The following is a 21,208-nucleotide window of genomic DNA, read 5'->3' as shown; positions in this document are numbered from 1 at the left end:
CCCATCCACACACTGATGGCGGAAGCTGCCATGCAAGGCGCTAACCACGACCCACCAGAAGCAATTCGGAGTTAGGTGTCTTGCTCAGGGACACCTCGACATGAGCATGACGGGCCGAGGATCGAACCGGCAGCCTTCCAGTTACAAGATGACCACTCTACTCACTGAGCCATGCCACATTCATACCTATCCATTTGTCTGTCGAAGAAACCTGATAGGGTCAGGGAAGCATTGTTCTGATCTGAACCCAAGTCATGCTTCATTGACTGTGCCAGTCATAACAGAGATGTGTAAGTCAAAGAATCCTCAGATCTGCAATTGTATGTCTTGGACACCTTGTTGGAGAGAGGGGCAGTGAATGAAAGAGGAGATTAGAGTTGAGTTGTTTAGTGCATTAGGATGACTGTGGTTCAAGTCCCTAAGATTGGTAGTTGGAACTAAGGTTGGTAGTTCAATCCTCCACCCTTCCACATGTCAAAGTGTTCTTGGGCAAGACACTGAACCCGAAGTTGCTCCAAATGGAAAAAGGACACCCAACATGGCAGCTCTGTTCACAATGATATATGGGTAAGTTTGTGAATGGCTGAATGAGAAACACATTGTCAAACACTTTGAGTACCGCTAAGGTAGAAACGTTCCATGTAGGTGCAGACCACTGACCACACCATATCTTGGGAAGTACCCCAGCAGTCTAGGACAATAGCTAAGGGATGCTTCAGGCGGGTCCCGTGAGCAGCCCTAACTGTAGCTTTATTTAAAGAAAAAAAAAATTTATGCCTAATGTTAAAAGTAGAGTGAGAGTCTGCTTCCAGAACCCACACTGGGACCTGGTTCCACTGCAGAGGTCAGGATTATAATGATACATGGAGTGTTTGATACAGTGCCTTGTAAAAGTATTCGGCCCCCTTGAACTTTTCAACCTTTCGCCACATTTCAGGCTTCAAGCATAAAGATATAAAATTGTAATTTTTTTGTCAAGAATCAACAACAAGTGGGACACAATCGTGAAGTGCAACAAAATTTATTGGATATTTTATACTTTTTTAACAAATAAAAACCTGAAAAGTGGGGCGTGCAATATTATTCAGCTCCCTTGCATTAATACTTTGTAGTGCCACCTTTTGCTGCAATTACAGCTGCAAGTCGCTTGGGGTATGTCTCTATCAGTTTTGCACATCGAGAGACTGAAATTCTTGCCCATTCTTCCTTGCAAAACAGCTCGAGCTCAGTGAGGTTGGATGGAGAGCGTTTGTGAACAGCAGTCTTCAGCTCTGCCCACAGATTCTCCATTGGATTCAGGTCTAGACTTTGACTTGGCCATTCTAACACCTGGATACGTTTATTTGTGAACCATTCCATTGTAGATTTGGCTTTATGTTTTGGATCATTGTCCTGTTGGAAGATAAATCTCCGTCCCAGTCTCAGGTCTTTTGCAGACTCCAACAGGTTTTCTTCCAGAATGGTCCTGTGTTTGGCTCCATTCATCTTCCCATCAATTTTAACCATCTTCCCTGTCCCTGCTGAAGAAAAGCAGGCCCAAACCATGAGGCTGCCACCACCATGTTTGACAGTGGGGATGGTGTGTTCAGGGTGATGAGCTGTGTTGCTTTTACGCCAAACGTATCGTTTTGCATTGTGGCCAAAAAGTTCCATTTTGGTTTCATCTGACCAGAGCACCTTCTTCCATATGTTTGGTGTTTCTCCCAGGTGGCTTGTGGCAAACTTCAAACCAGACTTTTTATGGTTATCTTTGAGAAATGGCTTTCTTCTTGCCACTCTTCCATAAAGGCCAGATTTGTGCAGTGTACGACTGATTGTTGTCCTATGGACAGATTCTCCCACCTCAGCTGTAGATCTCTGCAGTTCATCCAGAGTGATCATGGGCCTCTTGGCTGCATCTCTGATCAGTCTTCTCCTTGTTGGAGGTGAAAGTTTAGAGGGACGGCCGGGTCTTGGTAGATTTGCAGTGGTCTGATACTCCTTCCATTTCAATATGATTGCTTGCACAGTGCTCCTTGAGATGTTTAAAGCTTGGGAAATCTTTTTGTATCCAAATCCGGCTTTAAACTTCTCCACAACAGTATCTCGGACCTGCCTGGTGTGTTCCTTGGTCTTCATGATGCTCTCTGCACTTCAAACAGAACCCTGAGACTATCACAGAGCAGGTGCATTTATACAGACTTGATTACACACAGGTGGATTCTATTTATCATCATCAGTCATTTAGGACAACATTGGATCATTCAGAGATCCTCACTGAACTTCTGGAGTGAGTTTGCTGCACTGAAAGTAAAGGGGCCGAATAATATTGCACACCCCACTTTTCAGTTTTTTATTTGTTAAAAAAGTATAAAATATCCAATAAATTTCATTCCACTTCATGATTGTGTCCCACTTGTTGTTGATTCTTGACAAAAAATTAAAATTTTATATCTTTATGTTTGAAGCCTGAAATGGGGCGAAAGGTTGAAAAGTTCAAGGGGGCCGAATACTTTCACAAGGCACTGTATATATCATAGTTCTGAAGTCACAAATTGGCAAGTTTTCAATATAGCAGAGAAAATGAAAATAAAATATGTTTTATTTATTATTTAGGACAAGGGCAACATATTCTTAATTAACTTAGGTGAACCGTTAAATCTAGTTGTGCAATTCAAGGTTTAAAATTAACATAAATTACACTGCCTTTCTCTCTTTCTGTCAACATTGACAACACAGCCATCTTGTTTTTATAATATTTATATTGGAATTGCCAGTGTCCCCTCAGCTACCAGTCTCCCAAATGACCAACTTCATTTGTCAGCTGGGTTCAGTCTCACCAGCCACACTCATATATGATTACAGCCAGGCTTGCAGTATCTAAACATCACTAAACATAACCTGTCTAGTATTGTGAAGTAGCTAAAGGGTCTCAAAAAGCAGCACATGATGCCATGTTCTAAAGAGATTCAAGAACAGACGATAAAACAAAGTTACTGATATTTATCAGTTTTGAAAGGGTTACAAAGCCATTGTTCAGACTCTGGAACTCCAGAGAACCACAGTGAGAGACTTTATCCACAAATGGAGAAACATGGACCAGTGGTGAACCTTCACATGAGTTGCCGACCTACCAACATTTGTGGTGGTATTGTGATGGTTTGAGGCTGCTTTGCTTCCACAAGACCTGGGCGACTTGTCATAATTGATGGAGCCATGAAGTCTGCTCTCTTTTTTTGTGGGTTGTCTCTTTCTAAAGAGTCAAAGGGTCAAATAGTTTTTCATAGGACTGTACATTCAGTGCGATCTCCACTTGCTGGCTTATAGATTGACCCATGCACCATGAGCAGTGACGTCACAGGTTCTGGCCTCAAAGGAAGGCAGATTATGACCTCAGAGTGTAATCTGAATGAAGATGTATGACATGTTTAATCAAAGTGTCATAGTGTGTGCACAGAAACTCACAGAGTGTACCAAACAGAAAATTTTGTTCTGATCCCAACACTGCATACTGAATGATCTGAATGCCCATGATCTTTGGAATTAGCAACTGGTCATCATGTTCACTATAAAATGATCAAATTTATGCGATTGCAATAATATTCCCAAATGTCCTTCAGGTCTTTAATGGTCCAAAGTGTTCTGTTCACATCAGACATGACCTTTGTTTAAAAAGATATTTTCTGTTATGTAGTGATAAATTTAAAAGTACCAGCCTTTTCAGTAGTGAATATAAAACACAGTTAAATCCTGTGTTTACTGACCCTGTCACATCAGTTTTATCAGTGAGAACATTCTGCCTCCATACTAATCTCCTTGCGGAATCAGCTCCTTCCCAAGTGCAGCCTGGCAGATAATGGCTGTTTTGTTTAGTGGCAGATCTGCCTAAAGTACATAACATGAATTATTCATCTCCTGCTGCAAGATTGCACTGGAAAGCAATTGCAGGGCAAACAGTTTGCTGAGTTGAAGACGCACGTAAGGGGGGGTCCTTGTCGATGTAACACTGCATATTTAGCCAATGTATCATGTTTTATTGATGCAAACATCCTGACCTCACTTGCTTTTGGAGGCAGCAACCTGACAAAATCCTTCCCATGCTTCATTTCACCACTATGTGGCAATCACACTGGCATGCAAGAAGCCATCAAAGCTCTCCTGCTAGCTCATTTCCCTGTGTATTTCTGTTGTTTTCCTCAGTACGGCACATAACCCGCAGAGCAAATTTCTCTTTAACTCTGTATGGTGTTTTTGAGAAACACTTGAGTTGAATATTTATGCAGGTAAACTGACTGTTGGGGAGATGTTGATGGATACTCCCAGCCCTCCTCCCATCTAGAGGCTCCATATGCATCTGACTCTTGACACTATTAGTCTGTTGAGAAGTTTTCTGCTGACTACGAGAAGAACTTCTATTTGACCCTCCTAACACATTTCCGAGCCAGTGAAGCTTCTTTTTGATTGTGAAGCCTTGCTTATTCAAGGATATAATCTGCACAGCACAGACATGAGTGGGGCCATGCCAGGATGAGGGCTTTTAGATCAATGTGCCTCCCCTGAGAGGCGCTGACTTTTTGCACTAACAATAGTACAGCAACAGTGATTTTATTGCAGAGGAGGTTTAAACACATAAGCTTTCTGCCAAGTGCAAGTAAAGAAAAGAAATCCAAGCTGTTGAGGACACAGGAGCAAACATGGGTAGCTTAATGGTTCTGTGTTGCAAGCTTGTTTCAAACTTAGAAAGTGTCATAAAGTGGTACAGTGGCATGTCCTACATGGTGCAGAGATTTACTGGAGACATAGGCCTGCTACTGTCTTCCTAGCATGCAGGTGCATTTTGCCCCCAGTATCTCCCTGAAGTTGCAATTTTTTTGTTTATTAGGCTAGTTTGCTGGGGGAGTTTGCACTGGTTTAAACTATTTGTCTAGAAGAATCTTTTTAAATGCCCCAAAAATCATTTGTGTGATCTGCAAAATACCATACATTTTATTTCCCTTGAGTCCTTACATGAATCATTAATATGTAGAATAAACAGTTTTGGTTCCAACACTGGCCCTTGTGAAACACCACATGTAATGTCTAATAGACTTGATTTTTGTTGTCCAATCTGTAAAAATTGTTTCCATTTACTAATATAACTAATATATATCACACATAACTTCACTCAATATAATGCTATGCCTTTTATGCCATACTTTTCCAGTTTATTAATTCAGATTTTATGATTTATTATATCAATTGCTTTTTCAGATCTATAAAAACTCCAACCGTAAATTCTATGTTGTCACAACAAGTTATTTCTTCTGCTAGTTCTAATAATGTCATTGCTGTTGATCGGTTTGATCTAAATCCCTACACATCCCCATTAAGTTCAGTAAAACAGAAGAGCAAGTGCTACACCAGTTAAGCCTAGATCGTGTGAAGGGTGTTCGATAACATAGTTTCTGGAAGATGAAATACATATGTTTTTTAGCATAAAACTTCAAGTTTAAACTTTGCTAAAGAACAAGAAAAGATGCCTGCTGGATATTGACATCACATTCTTTGGTCAGATGGGATCAAAATACATTTTTTGGCTCAGATTGGGCCTGACATGTTTGGTATAAATCTGGACAGGACAACCAGGCCGAATGCACAGTTCTGATGGTGAAGCACAGGAGAGGGGCGGCATTAGTGCAAGAGGTGTTGCTATGAATACACTTAGAGATGGCACCATGAATTGCACTATGAATACCAAATACTGGCTGATAAGAAGACTCCCAGACCTTTGAAGCTTGGCAGAAGAGGAATATTCCAGCATGATAGCCATCCAAATCACACTGCCAAAAATCATACGAGATGGAAAAATATGATGTGGCCAAAGATTCGGCTCAACTTAAATCCAGGGGAGTCTCAAAGGTGGTATTTATTTGAGAAAGGCAAAGCAACACAACTCCTAGAGCAAATAGCAGCTGAAAGTGTGCCTCTGAAGAATGCCAGAGCATTTCTTTAAATATTAATTAATAGTGCATCGCTTCTCCATGCTGAGGAGTATTGAATCTGTCATCAAAAGTTATGATGGACTTATTGAAAAACATATCAGTAATGAATTGTGTACTGTCTTGGTGATTTTGCTTTTTTCAAAAACTAGGCAGGCATCTGTGTTGACAGCATGATGCGACTTTTCATTTTGATCAGATGCTGGACAAGCTGAGAGACCGATGGACCAACACTGGTCTCTGGGAGAAGCTAGAACAACAGAAAACCGTGATCACAGAGCCGCGTGGTGGAGCCAAGGGGGATTTCGACAAGCTGCTTCAGACGTACTATGATGCCATCAAATACTGTGAGGGAAGAGGTGAGACTGGTAAACATCATCAAAATGGCTTTGGCAGAGTTACTGTTGTTGTTATATTACACGGAAGTGGCTTAAATGGTCACTTGATCACCTGTATATTTGTGCCAAAACACATTAATCTGTGATGTAGTGGTTGTCCAGCGAATCAAGCAATTAACTGATTTGTAACAGTTCAGTTAAGAGCTGCATGTTGTTGTTTATAATAATAGTTTGATTTATCATTTGTACAGCAGCGCAAACCCGACATAATCATAAGTTACCACAGAATAGTTCTTGTAATTGTTCAGTTTTACTGAATATAACTTCCATACTTTGGTGATATATGCTGATTTATTTGTTATAGATGGTGCATTGCTGATTGCTGTGTGTCGGGGTAAAGTGAGCGAAGGCCTCGACTTTACAGATGACAATGCCAGGGCAGTGGTCACCATTGGAATTCCTTTCCCAAACATCAAAGACCTCCAGGCAAGTAGAATCACAGCAGTCTGCAGACATTCTCCAGCAGCTCTTTCAGTTGTACATGCTAAACAAGTGGTTTAGATCAGAGGCTCCTATCAGGCCAGAGAACAATTGCTTCAGGGCTGCAGCTAAAGTGTAACTTTGACCTAAAAAGCCAAAGGAAAATTTACAATTACATTCTTTAAATGATTCACCGCTTCACGCCTTTGTTTAAAGAAGCCTCGATTGTCATACTATAAAATGCACGAACATCGCATGTGTTAAAATCTAAATTCTTTGCACAATCATAGCTATAAAAAAAAAAGGAGGTTCTTCTTAGTATGTTGAAAACTGTCCATATCTGTTTGTATCAGGCAAAAAATGGATGCTAGTCACAGCTCATTTCAGAAACAGAAACAAATACACTGCTCAAAAAAATTAAAAGAACACTTTGAAAATACATCATATTTCAATACGGGGAAAAAAACCAAACTGGATATTAGCATTGATCTGGACTGGATAATGTGTTAGGAATGAAAATTATCAACCCCCCAGGAGGACTAAATTCAAGACACCCCAAAATCAAAGTGAAAAACTGATGTGGCAGGCTGGTCCATCTTGCTGAAATTCCTTGGCAGCAACTCAAAATGGTATTCAGTAGTTTGTATGGCCTCCATGTGCTTGTATGCATGACTGACGATGCCGGGACAAGCTCTGAATGAGACGACAGATGGTGTCCTGGGGTATCTCCTCCCAGAACTGGACCAGGGCATCGCTGAGCTCCTGGACAGTCTGAGGAGCAACCTGATGGTGTTGGATGGAACAAAACATAATGTTCCAAAGGTGTTCTATTGGATTCAAGTCATGTGAGCATGGGGGCCAGCTAACGTCATCAGTTCCTTCATCCTCCAGGAACTGCATGAGTTCTCTTACCACATAAGACTGGGCATTGTCGTGCACCAGAAGGAATCCAGGACCACTGCACCAATGTAGGGTCTGACAATGGGTCAAAGGATTTCATCCTGATACCTAATGGCAGTCAGAAAGCCATTGTCCAGCCTGTAGAGGTCTGTGCGTCCCTCCATGGATATGCCTCCCCACACCATCACTGACCCACCACCAAACCGGTTATGCTGAACAATGTTACAGGCAGCATAACGTTCTCCATGGCTTCTCCAGACCCTTTCATGCCTGTCACATGTGCTCAGGGTGAACCTGCTCTCATCTGTGAAAAGCACAGGGCACCAGTGGTGGACTTGCAAATTCCTGTGTTCTATGCCAAATGCCAGCTGAGCTCCACGGTGCCAGTCAGCGAGCACAGCGGGCACAAGAGGCCGCTGGACCCTCAGACCACTCTCATTACATCTCCTTCTGATTGTTTGATCAGAGACATTCACACCAGTGGTCTGCTGGAGGTCATTTTGTAGAGCTATTGCAGTGCTCATCCTGTTCCTCCATGCACAAAGGAGCAGATACCTGTCCTACTGATCGGTTGAGGACCTTCGACAGCCCTGTCAAGCTCTCCCAGACTAACTGCCTGTCTCCTGGAATCTCCTCCATGCACTTGAGAATGTGCTGGGAGACACAGCAAACCTTCTGGCAATGGCATGCATTGATGTGCCGTCCTGGAGGAGTTGGACTGTCTGTGGAACCTCTGTAGGGTCCAGGTATCGCCTCATGCTACCAGAAGTGACACTTACCCTAGCCAAATGCAAAACTAGTGAAAAACAGTCAGAAAACATTAGGAAGGAAAAAAAATGTCAGTGGCCTTCACCTGTAAACTCATTCCTGTTTTGGGGGTTGTCTCATTGTTACCCCTCTGGTGCATCTGTTGTTAATTTTATGAACACCAAAGCAGCTGAAACTGACTAAAAAGCCCCTCAGTTACTTACTTGACCAGATCAGTATCCCACATGTTTCACTGATTTGATGCAATACTTAGATCAAAAAATGTTCCTTTAATTTTTTTGAGCAGTGTACTATCGATCCCTTAGGGGAAATTGCTCCTGCAAAGGTATACCACACATGACCAGAGGGCACATTAAATGTTACACTCGCTGTTTTCTCCACCTCTGTTTGTCTTGGTTATAGAATGCTTCATATTCACAAATGTTGGTGAAGAAATCACAACCTTTCCTTTCTGGAAATTGTTAAAAACTGTGACCATGATAACGCTAGTGTCCAACTTGTGCTTTCTTTCTTCACTTTTTCCATTTTGGCTCCAAGGTCCAACACTCTGGATACGATGAAGACAAAAAATATATCTCACAGACACACACGTGCACGCTCAAACAAACCCGCACCACATAAGAGCATCCCTTTTTGGTGATCCGTGAAAAAGAATCCCAAAGCGATGTTGCTGTGTCTGCCCCGTCCTTAACAGATAAAGTTGACCTTTAAGTTTGAGTCTCCCCCGCCTCCCGGTTCTCCTCCCCTTTACTGCTCCTCATCCTCCTGTCAGAGCACGATGAAGCTTTCACTAACCTGTTCTGTCAGTGTAGCAAGACGTGTGGCTGATTGAAGCTTTCCAGACCTTTTCACCTTAGCCAAAGCTGTCAGTTTCACCTCTGTCAGCTCTCAGGGCATTGCTTTTTGTTTGTTTTTTCCCTCAGATTTGTTTGAGATTTAGTTTTTTAAAATTTAAATGTTGTGTTTCTTGTTAACAAAGTAGCTGTTGGATTGCTGTAGAGAAGGTCATGTTACCCTTCTTAGAATTTTACTCTAAGTGATGCCGTTTTCTTTTTTCTTCTATTAAGCAGCTGTTACCTAGCTCAGTTCCTAAAATAATTTGGTCAGAAAACAAAGGGTCACCAATATGGAATGCTGAACTTCTTCACCTACAATACCCACACTAGTAAAATATTTAAACTGCCAGTATATTATGGGTGTGGACCAGGAGGAGTTATTGAAGTTTCACTCCAACCAGCAAAATCCTTGCAGAGTTCACACAACAGTTATGCTTATCTGACAAAATGCATGTGGTGACAGGATAGGTAGGGTTAAAGCATGGAAGGAAAAGTCTGACTGTACTGAGAGACAGACTGCTGGACTACAAACTGAAACCAACACATTTCTGGCATTGGTTTTGTTTTGCAATTCGTTGACAGTAACTAGTGCTGGGCAAAGATTTCAATTTTTAATCGCAATTAATTGCATTGTTTTTGGTGATTATTTACGATTAATCACATCATTATGCGTAAAATTAAATATTGAATTTAAAAGTAGTGTATTCTGCACTTCTATTTTAAAAGTACTGCTATATGAACAAAAATGCAATCACATTTAGCTTGCACACATGTTAAAGAAGTAAGGTGCTTTTTAACAGCAGTATTCTCTTTACACAGTAGCATTTAACATATTTCTTGTAAATCTCAACCTAAACATTAATGTAGTCAAATCGAATCAAACCAAAGCGATTTGCCATGACAAAGGCATTAACGTTTTATCTGGTTTGTTATAGAAAAACAGGTTACCCTCAGAGTCCAGAACCATGATCAAAAGTTTAGAACAGGAACCTTCCCAGCAACAGCAAGTTAACATTTATCCATCTCTATTGTTATTTTTTTCTGAACAGGTACCAACCGAAACATTTCTCTTTGTTAGGGAGCAGCAGAAACATTTCTGTTTTGTCAGGGAGCAGCAGAAACAGTCTACGTTCAGTAGCAGCTGTCCTGGTTTGTAAGGTGAAGTGGTTGAACAGAAAAAAATACACAGCCGGGATTGACTGTGCTGAAGACTTTTTAGCCTGTGAATTCCATGTTTGTGCTTCTTTTGGTCTTTTGGGAAATCTCAGACAGGAAAAAAAACCCTTCCAGTGATGCAAGTTGAGGCTCATGCGTGCTGTCCTTCGTTGTGGTCCTAATAACGTATAGCAAAATACTTTGCTGCAGCATTTGTTAGCTTGTCTTGTTTTAGTTTATCTCTATTTCTTCCACATGCTGTTTCCAAGCAGTCTGAATCCTCCCTCCACTGTTAGTTTGGGTGAGACGTTATGACGTCCTGATCAACATCCAGCCTTCTGTGACTCATGTTTAGTCTGTTTGTGTATTCAGAGCCAGTCAGCAATGGACTTCAATGTGCAATAAAATAATTGTTGACGTTAATTAATTAATGCGTTACCATGATAATAACCTGTTAAATAGCCCAGCCCTAACAATACCACAAAAAATTAAAGAATATCTCCTACCTTTTCCTTTAAAAGACACATTTGCCTATTTTAGACGGTTGACATCGGCACAAAGCAATCGCTATCTTGTACTACCTACTTATAGCAAATGACAACCAGTTGTCATGTTTGAGAAGACTGTAGAGAAGGTACATTTTTTAGACTAAGGCTTGTAGCAGTTTGCTGTTAGATGATATTACATTATATGGTGATTTTGTTAGCCCTAACCCAACAAAGGCTAACATACAGTATCGTAAAGGTGATGTGTTGATGTGGTGTTGCTGTATCAAGGTTGTAAAATAATGCACCTTGTCTAAAATACAACAAGAGATGAGTGGATGGAGCACAACACCGGGGGGAGAGGTGTGGAAGCCAGAGCTAGTTAGGGCCAAGACGGAGCTGACCAAGCGTGAAGAGTCTGCATTTCTAATGACATCTTCTGTGGTCTGCAGCAATAGCCTTTGTTTATTTGCGGCGTGTGTAGCGCTCCGCAGAGAGCTCGCCATCTCCTGCCATCTCTTGTCATAACTGTGACTGCTGTAGGATCAGGTGGGAGAGGCTGAGGCTGGTGACGGCTGAGATTTCAACTTTGTACGGCTTTTGACAGTGTCATTCTTCACTTTTCCCACTTTAACTACACGATGAGAGCACAACTGTTAGTTCAGTTTTCCCAAATTTCATTTTTTTACACTGTGTGCTTTAGGGCTGGGCGATATGACCAAAATTTTATATCCCGATACGATATACATCACGATATAGCATATTTTTGGTAAATTCGATGAATGAATGGGACTGCGCAGCGGCATACCTTACAAAGTATGGTAGTCTGATCCTTGTCAGTCTTTTTAAATCCAAACCGCCGCCATATGACAGAAGTTCCCCCTCTTTTAGGTACAGGCTCGTCGGTTTGAGCTGGTTGTTCATCATCTTGTTGTTTAGATTGTTCTTCTGAGTCGAGTCCACCGTCTTCCTCGGTAGCTGTTTGTTTTAGCCGTGTGCAGTGTTGCCCAACTCCTCAGTAAGGAAAGTCTCTGTTGGCTGTCCTAAAAGTCGCTAGAAGTCACTAAATGACATCATCGCCTAATTTGCATATTTCCCAGTTCACATGTAATTGTAATCAACGTTGTAGGAGAGAGGAATAACGTTGTGGAGACCAAAAAGTGAGTATAAAACGCCCAAAATATGTTTTTGAACTAGAGGCTAAATGCTGTGGTTTATTTTAGTATGACAGTGAAGAAAACATTTTCATTTATATTCTGCTCCGTAAGTCTGGATGGGATCTGTAGTGACTTTGCACATGCGCGATTCATCTGTCGTCTGGCCGCAGAGTGATGTGGGTCTCCTGAGACACTGGGACTGCTGCGGGGTTACTGGACTGACAGCCTGTGCTCTGGGACAGGGAGGAGCTCACAGCAGCACCTGCTGCTTGTTGAGGACAGTAACTGCAGAATGATCCGAGTTTTCCTGTCAGAATCTCCAAAGTGGCACAAAAAGTTGCTAGATTTGTCGCTAGTTGCTTTTGACAAAAAAAAGTCGCTAGGACGCTTTGGAAAGTCGCTAGATTTAGCGAGAAAGTCGCTAAGTTGGCAACACTGCCGCGTGCCTTGACTTGCCATAAGGCACGTCGGTGACGTAAAATATTGCCGTAAAGCGTGTTTTGCGACACTGCGATATAAACGATAGGATCTTCACATAAAACGATAGATATTTTCTATCGCCCAGACGATATCTATCGTCATATCGCCCAGCCCTAGTGTGCTTTTAGAATTACTTTTACGTAGTCTTGTTTCCTTTCTACCTGTACTGTAACTAACTAATTGTAGCAGAGGTACCAAAAGGAACTACGATTTTTGTAGTAACAGATTTATACAACAAAATTGCACTGTAAATCTGGGACTGTATTATTAAAGGATACAAAATGTAATTCAAATCTGAATTGCCTGGATTTTAGTGTGATTATCTAAACATCAGGTCTCCCTCCTCTATTTTGGACTGATACATTTGATTATTGTGTCCAAACCTGTTCACAACTTTTTCATTCATCTCTTTTTCAAATCTTCAACTTCAGCTTTGTTTCCCCCTCCCGTTTACTGTTCTGTTGTTGTCACAGTGGCAGAAGCAAGGTGGCCCCAAGAGAAGCCCTGGGGGTCTGTAAAGATCTGTGAGCTAACCCTATTGCACTACTGAGAGGAGGACACTGACACTGATGACTGTGAAGCCATGCAGCTACCCCTGTAGCATGCTAAACTAGCACAGATACTGCTGCAGCACTCTGTCAGAGAGATAATAGCTCATGAAGGGACCGACGGGTTCAGACAGAAACATGCTGCATATGTAAAAATGGATCCACTACCAGATAGTTAGTACTACATTACTGTGAGGGTTATTTTCAGTGAAAGGTGAAGTCAGCATGGAGTGTCCTTTGTTTTTGGTAACCATATTTTTTGAGTAAGGGTTCACTGTTCTATGCAGAAACACAGTGATCTAGAATAATGCTGTTCCAGTCAAGTGCAGAGACCTGCTGCTGCTGCAGAAAGTTGCTGAAAAGGCTGAAACTGTATGTTGCTGTGATTTGGTTAAGTTGTGAGTTATAAACTGAAAAGCAGGCCTTAAATTAAAGGAATTGGAAATGAATTGAACTGAAATTAATAATACTTCAAAGGTTGGAGTCACCACACATAGATTTGTCTTAGATTATTATTGTTTTTTTATAATTCAGCATCCTGCATGGCATGCTGTTTGTCACAGGTCAACAATGTCAACAAACTCTGTGTCGTGTTACTATAAAAAACCTGTGTGTATAAGAATCCCTAAATCAAAGTAAAAGATGTTTCATCAGACAAACTTCTCTGGTAGATTATTCATGGAAAACAATAACAGTTGGAGTTGTAGCATGATGTGTACTTCACTTCCTGCATAATGACTATTGAGTGTGGTCACATCACAGTGTCAGTATTAAATCGACATATTGTGCAGCCCTGTACTTATCAGTATATAATGGAGTTCAAATGAGCTAAACCAACTCCATTGACCCAGCCCATGAATCCCCTCAGAAGAAATTGCTGTACCAAACTGTGAACCATAAATCTATTTAGACTGAGTGATCTCTCTGTGGGGTGTATTGTATTACCTTTTATAACCGTTATGGCCATTAAAATACTGTCTTTACCTCTATATCATGGACCAACAAAGAAGACCAAAAGATAATCGCAAGCTAATCCTAACATTGAAAACGGTCTTGTTGGAATAGCTGTTATATGACATCTTGGACATGAAGTTTTTCCTCCCTTTGCTTAGTTACTGATCCCCCTCTTTTGATCTCTGCTGGTTCCCTTGGAATTAACAGATTGAATTTTGTTTACTTTAAGGCTATTTTGTGACACTGCGGGTGCTGATCCTGCAATATGCAAGACACTTTATAATCTCTGTTCATCATGTGCTCCATACAGTACAGCTATGCAAAAATAGATCTTTTAAGGAACCTGGATAAGTGTGGTGGGAACGGTGTTAAGGTGCTCCTTGTGCTCTGTCACTACTGTCCCAAAAACACGCACAAACATGCATGTGCAGTTTGGCAGTTTTAGCATTCCTGAAGACCACCATTTTCTTTGATTTGACCTACGCTGGTGAAGTTCATTTCAATAGATATGTGCCAGATGTGATCAAGAACAGGTTCAGTGTACAAAATTTTGTAGCACCTGAACAAAAGTGTAAAATTTTAAAATATTTGTATTTTGTTTTATTTTGGGTCTTTTTAGGAAAAGAGATCAAATGTAAAGGTAGAAAAAATGGCATCGAGGATGTTTTTACTGCTATCAAATGTAAAAACAGGATAAATGTAACCAAAGCAGTGTGTAAGAGTCACAGCCCAGCAGCTGTATTGCTTCTAATTTTCACAGTGTTAATGTGTTTGGTTTTATTTTTCTTGACCCATTTTCACCTTTAATGTATTAATACCTTCTTGAATTTACACCATACGTTTCACACTGAAACTTGTTCTCTAAATCCACACAAACACACGTACATATGCCTGACATGTTCTTACATTGTCACTGACATGCACTAGTGCTAACATGTGCACATTCTCTTAAGAGCACACATGGATCCAGACATATTAACTCATTCATTCTGTGCCACAGTCACACGACAGCACCCCATTGCTAGGATAAGAGGTGTAAGCCCAGCTTCTCTCCACTTAAACTGCTCCAGCACTCTGGATGCCTGCACCGCCTGCATTCCCAGACAGGCAAAACTCGTAGACGCTCCAACCTAAGCACATAGCATAGCATTTTACTGGCCTGTTGTGTTATTGTGACAAAGATCAAAGGTTGAACTTGAAAAGTCCTCTGCAGAGAAAGCCTAGCCAAAGGTGGTATTACATTTATGTTGAGTTTTTCCAATGGCATGTTTAACAGTGAACAGTCACGTCCTGCGTGAGTAAGTCAAACAGTAAGTAGTTTTAACAAGCAATAAAAAGACACTTACTACTGATAAGGCATCTCTTTTATTTTAATGAAGGTCTCAGCCAACCTCTTTGGCTGTCTTTTATGAAAGACACAAGAGCTTTTTAATTCTAAGGCCTGCGCGCATGTAAAACAAATGGATAAAGGGGATTTTGGAGGAATGTTGAAGAGTTCACGGAGATCATCAAGATGAGGGGATGATTAATGCTCCATGCGCACTCAACACACTGTACATATGGCTTTATCAGCAGAAGCTGAAGGAATGCTGTGTAACACATGAACACCACTTGCACAGTCCTCGTCAGCACCACAAGCAAATCCTCATTTACTCCTAAGCCAGCATCAGTCTTATGGTTTGTTACTCTTTAGAATTATTTTCTACACTTTGCAGAAACCATACTGAAACAATACATATAATAGCTAAGTTTGATGAATATAAGCCAGCCCCGATTTTGGGTAGAGAAGAAGCTCCCAAATGTAAATGATGTCTAAACAAAAGCAGCCATACATGAAAATTCAACAAATTTTGAAGTAAATCTGGAACTGTCTGATAAAATATTAAGACTGCAAACCAGGCTTTTAATGGCAGCTTTCTGTCCTCAACAGTTTTCAGCACATGATGTTCTGCATATATTTTGTTAAGTAATGAGATTTAATACCAGGGCTGTAGGTAAGACCACCTGAGTGAAGTTTCACATCGGTCCGAACCGTTCTGAGAGGCATGATTATTAGAGGCACTGATTATTGGTTTGGTCAATTAGCAGAGACAATAGTCAGCATTTTTCAGATAATGGGTGTTATTTTTAAAAACAAAAAGATTTTTGGTAAAATATGTTAATCTAAAGATGTGCTACTTTTTGCTCTGATGCAGCAGATTCTCTTTATTGCACTCGCTCTATAGTCTTGGGCAATGTCCTACACACAATTTCTGTCAATTTGATTAGTTGTACATCAATATGCACTGCCATTCAAAACTTTGGGATCGCTGAGAAATGTCCTTTATTTTTGAAAGAAAATCTTTTTTTTTTTTTAAATGAAGATAACATTAAATGAATGATAAATCCAGTGTAGACATTGTTAATGTGGTAAATGACTATTGTAGCTGGAAATGGCTGATTTTTAATGGAATATCTCCATAGGGGTACAGAGGAACATTTCCAGCAACCATCACTTCTGTGTTCTAATGCTACATTGTGTTAGCTAATGGTGTTGAAAGGCTCACTGATGATTAGAAAACTCTTATGCAGTTATGTTAGCACATGAATGAAAGTGTGGGTTTTCATGGAAAACATGGAATTGTCTGGGCGACCCCAAACTTATGAACTGTAGTGTATACAGCGCCCTCCATAATTATTGGCACCCCTGGTTAAGGTGTGTTCTTTAGCTTCAAATAAACTCTTTTTTTTTTTCTAAAAAATATAAAACCACAATTGAAAAAGGAGAGGAAAATCCAACCTTTAATTCAAGTGCAATTATTCAGTGGGGGAAAAAAATCACACATTAAGAAATAATTCTGTTACATCAAATCATGTGTGCCACAATTATTAGCACCCCTGATGTTAATATTTTGTACAAACCCCTTTTGTCAACAAAACAGCACCTAATCCTCTCCTATAATACATTTTTCAAAAATTTTCAATGTGAGAGTATGCTTCTGCAATAAAAGTTGAATTTATGTTAAGGCTTTCAACACATCTTAACCAGAAGTGCCAATAATTATGGAGGGCGCTGTATATAGGTTGGAAAACCAATATCCATCAGAAAAAGTCTGAGCAAGCTCACACCCATCAGACAGATGTAAGTGGAAAATAATCTCTGAGAAAAGTAAGGAGTTAAGTCAAATAGGTTTTGACCCAACAAATAGCCACAATACTCATGAGACCCAGTCTGAGATAATAGCAACGTTTTCCCTTCAACTGAGGCCGAACTCTGTTCTGACAGCTTTGTTTGATACAGTTCACTCTTCTGTAATTACTGTCCAGAAAAGACATCTTGTTGTGGCAGCCTCAGCCTTCACATACATGTAAAATTGAGCTGTTTGACTTGACATTCATTTTTGGTTTAACTGCCTCCCTTTGAATTAAAAAAAAAAGACAACAGCAATTAAAGAAGAATAAGTAGGACTCAGTGTAGACATGGTGTGAGCTGATCCATGATCATATTGGAAAGGAGTGTGATAGTCTGATGCCCTTGTCAGTGTGGGCACACACACACATGGACAGTGTCTTGAAGATGAGCCACTCAGCTGTCAGCTCAGCCACATGTGGCAGATGAGGCGCTCAGCAATCTCAGTGACAGGCACAAGATGTCCTGGACTGCCAGGGGCGTGCACACTGACACTGATGCGCACACACACACACACACACACACACACACACACACACACACACACACACACACACACACACACACACACACACCCTACGTAAAATGTACCTCAAACAGATGCGCTCAGCTGCGAATCATGCCTAGTGGTCAAATATATGTTTTTAGGGATGAACAAGTTGCTGTAGAGGACAAGGCCAAAGCAAACGAGTGATCTCTTGACATTTTAACTAATCCCTTCTAGCTTGTGGTTTCTTGCACATTTGCGAGATTTGCTAGCAGCCAGAATTGGCTTTTTCACATATGCAACCTGTCATGTTAGATTGGACGGTGACATGGTACAGACCAGGGATGTGATGGCTCGAACGCTGAAATGGACTGTGATTGGATTTAGATGACACTGCCGGCTCGGGGCTACCGGCCTTTTTGTGGGTTGAGAAGTGGATTCTTTAACTGCTCTGGTGTCTCATACATTGGCAAACCTCTCACCATGAAGCCAGCAGCATTTTCTGAACTTGTTGTGATACGGTTACATGAGTTTCACTCCACTGACAGCCTGCACTCCTGTTGGATTGTTTTTAGAAAGAAAGAATAATTAAAATCTCCTGACAGGCCTCGGCCTACATTCTACAAACTATCAAACTTTGTGCTAAGATGTTTCAAGGTGGGAGTTGTTGCATATCTGCTTGCATGCTTCTGAGGTGAGGTGTGATTAGTCATAGTCCAACTTTGGGGCGGCATTTAGAATTTCCTGTGACTCTGCTTGTTTGTTTACACACACAAGCTGAGGCAGGCCACAGTGGCATTGCGTGATGCACGTGAGGGAACAGGCTGTACCTGCCATGGCCCCGTGTTTGGTGGCTCTGGGCAAACACACGGTACCTGTCAAAAGCAGTTAGAGCCCCGTTCAGCAGCCTGCCCCGCATGGCATCCCGTCAGACGCCAGCTGAACTTTTCACTTGTCAATTCTGAAAGGTTAACGCTAAAATCAGCAGCGACAGATGCAAATGGATGGATGCTTTCCTGGCATTTTTGTACAGGGATGCTTCATGTCGCAGAGACCACCTTGTCTTCCCCTCCTACCTACATTCTACTCTGTCATGGCCTCTCTTTAGCCCCTCTGTAGCCCTTTCAGAACACATCTGTCTGTGAGGGCAGCTCATACCTCACCACTTCAGGCCCTGAATAATATTTGTGTAGGGTTTGGGTTGTTTGCCCTAGATCCCCACTTGGTGTGGCCCCTTATATTTTTGTTATTAATTCAATTTGTTCTGCATCATTAGGTAAGCATAAAACCTTCCTTCCCAGGTACTGCCACACTGCTGTGGTTGTTGCATGGCAGATTAGGTTTTTAGCGTAGCAGGTTAGGTAATCTTTTTGTAGCGGGTAACTTTTTGGAGATTAACGCTCAAGATTAGCGATAGGACTCATATTCGAACTAGGAGCCTGTTTGACTGAAGTGAAACATGCAATTTGCTTTTTGCAGCCCATCAAGGGAGATTTTTTCCAACAATTGAATAATAATGAAATGATAATTTAGTTACTGTTTTCAAAAAAAAAAATACCAGTCTTTGTCAGTTAGCAGCTCCCTTTCACTTTAAGGGTTTGTTTTGTAACATTTTCAATTCAGTATCTCAAATTTGGTACTGTTCAGATGAAGCAAGCTATTTCAGAACATTATTTTGTTTGTGGGAATTTGTGACAGACAATTTTCAATATTTTTGGACAGTGATCATTAAATATCAGAATGACAAATTAACAGATAATGAAGATACTAATTAGTTCCATATCTAAAGCAGAATAGGGCTTGATAAAGTAAAAGCAGCAGCCAGAGCAGTGAATTTACTTTTGAGAAATTTTGTTCATATTCTGGTCACTCTTGACAGCATTTCTGAAAGAAGTTCTTATTATTTGTAATTGATTTATTAAATTGCATACATAATTGTGCAACAACGTAATCCACAATCATTCAACTATTCCACTGATTGCCATTCCAGGTAGAACTGAAGATGAAGTACAATGACCAGCACTGCAGCTCTAGAGGTCTTCTCCCAGGTCATCGCTGGTATGAAATCCAGGCCTACAGAGCTCTAAACCAGGCCCTAGGAAGGTAGGTCTGTCCTCTGAAGCAGCTGTGGATTACCTTACAGATTTACTTTGGTGCTCTCTGCCTTTGGTAATTAAACTTTCAAACTTCATTTCTCAGGTGTATCCGTCACAGGAATGACTGGGGTGCCCTAATTCTTGTGGATGATCGGTACAGGAATAATCCTAATAAGTACATCACAGGTACTCAGTATGCTTCACAATGTTAACTTTGTCGACCTGCACAGCTTCTCAGTTTGAACACTAGGTGGCAATAGTTATCCACTGTAAGATGTTTGGTAGCATGTGTGTCTACTGTGTATGTCTGTGATCTTAGGTCTGTCTAAATGGGTCCGCCAGCTCGTCCAGCATCATGACACCTTCCACAATGCCATGCAGTCTCTGGCAGCATTCTCTCAGGGGCAGCAGAAGGTGGAGGTGGCTTCTGTGTCTGCAGAACTCAGCCCTACTGCCTCCTCTCCCAGCCCTCACTTAGTAGCAACTGTAGAGGAACAGAGCTTACCCAAGGCCTCAGAGCTTCGGATACCCAGCTCATGTGTCAAACCGCCTGAACCCCAGCCGGACACAAGCCCTTCAGTCTGCCATTTTTTTTCTCTTACACAGCTGAAAGGTGAAGAGAATAAAAAAACAGGTGAGATAAATAAAAGTATTGAAAGAAGAGTTTTGGAACTGCAAGTTTAACGTCTCTGAACTCTAAGCAGCTTCGGGGTGTTTTTGCCTCTGTCACATTTTTAACTCACTGTAGGCTCATTTGTCACAACAATATGAAGACCTGCACAGTCATGACTGGAAGTAGAAAGAGCTTACACGTCTTTTGTGCAGTATAACACTTTCATAGTCATAATCATTAAAAGTGGGGGGGGGGGGGGGGGGGAAACATGATTTTAAAACAAAACTGAAATCAACATGTATAATATTTTGCGAATGTATCATTTTTGATGAAATTTTAAGTGAGACATAGAGAATAGAGTGATTTTTCTGAATTATTATGATTTTAAGCTTAGATCTGGTTCATTTTCACTATTCAACTATGTGCCACAGCTTTAGGACCAGCTGAAGCTGAACGTCTGCCAATTCTTTCTTTTTTCACAATTCCTGATAAATGGTGCAGTTTTTTCAGATCAGTTTATTGTAATTTAAAGATAACAGCCTGTTCAAAACCACACTTTTTGGTTTTAGAGGGTCTATGAACTCTGTGTTTTATGTTATACATACATAGTTCTCTTTCCTCTTTTAAAATTTATCAAATAATGTCACTCAGAATTGCTGATGGGAGGTTTAATGATCGTTACAATATATCTTTTTCCTTGTTATCGTTGTACTGTCATGGTTTTGTTAAAATTTTGTTTTGCATCTCAGATAAAAAGGCTGGTTTTCTTTTTGTCAACATCTTGG

General features: G+C 40.9%; 1 protein-coding gene across 2 annotated transcripts in view; it reads left to right on the top strand.

The window, feature by feature from the left end:
* Positions 1–21,208, top strand: part of brip1 (BRCA1 interacting helicase 1) — a 54,091-nt gene that overhangs the window by 29,884 nt on the left and 2,999 nt on the right. For both annotated transcript variants that reach the window (XM_022195631.2, XM_022195630.2), the window contains exons 15-19: positions 6,157–6,316; positions 6,660–6,781; positions 19,705–19,817; positions 19,914–19,996; positions 20,130–20,444. In XM_022195631.2, the coding sequence (XP_022051323.2) occupies positions 6,157–6,316; positions 6,660–6,781; positions 19,705–19,817; positions 19,914–19,996; positions 20,130–20,444 (793 nt within the window). The remainder of the gene's footprint in view (positions 1–6,156; positions 6,317–6,659; positions 6,782–19,704; positions 19,818–19,913; positions 19,997–20,129; positions 20,445–21,208) is intronic.

This window comes from Acanthochromis polyacanthus, chromosome 13, assembly GCF_021347895.1.
Source record: "Acanthochromis polyacanthus isolate Apoly-LR-REF ecotype Palm Island chromosome 13, KAUST_Apoly_ChrSc, whole genome shotgun sequence".
NCBI lineage: Eukaryota > Metazoa > Chordata > Actinopteri > Pomacentridae > Acanthochromis > Acanthochromis polyacanthus.
This window is presented reverse-complemented; position numbering and strand designations above follow the sequence as displayed.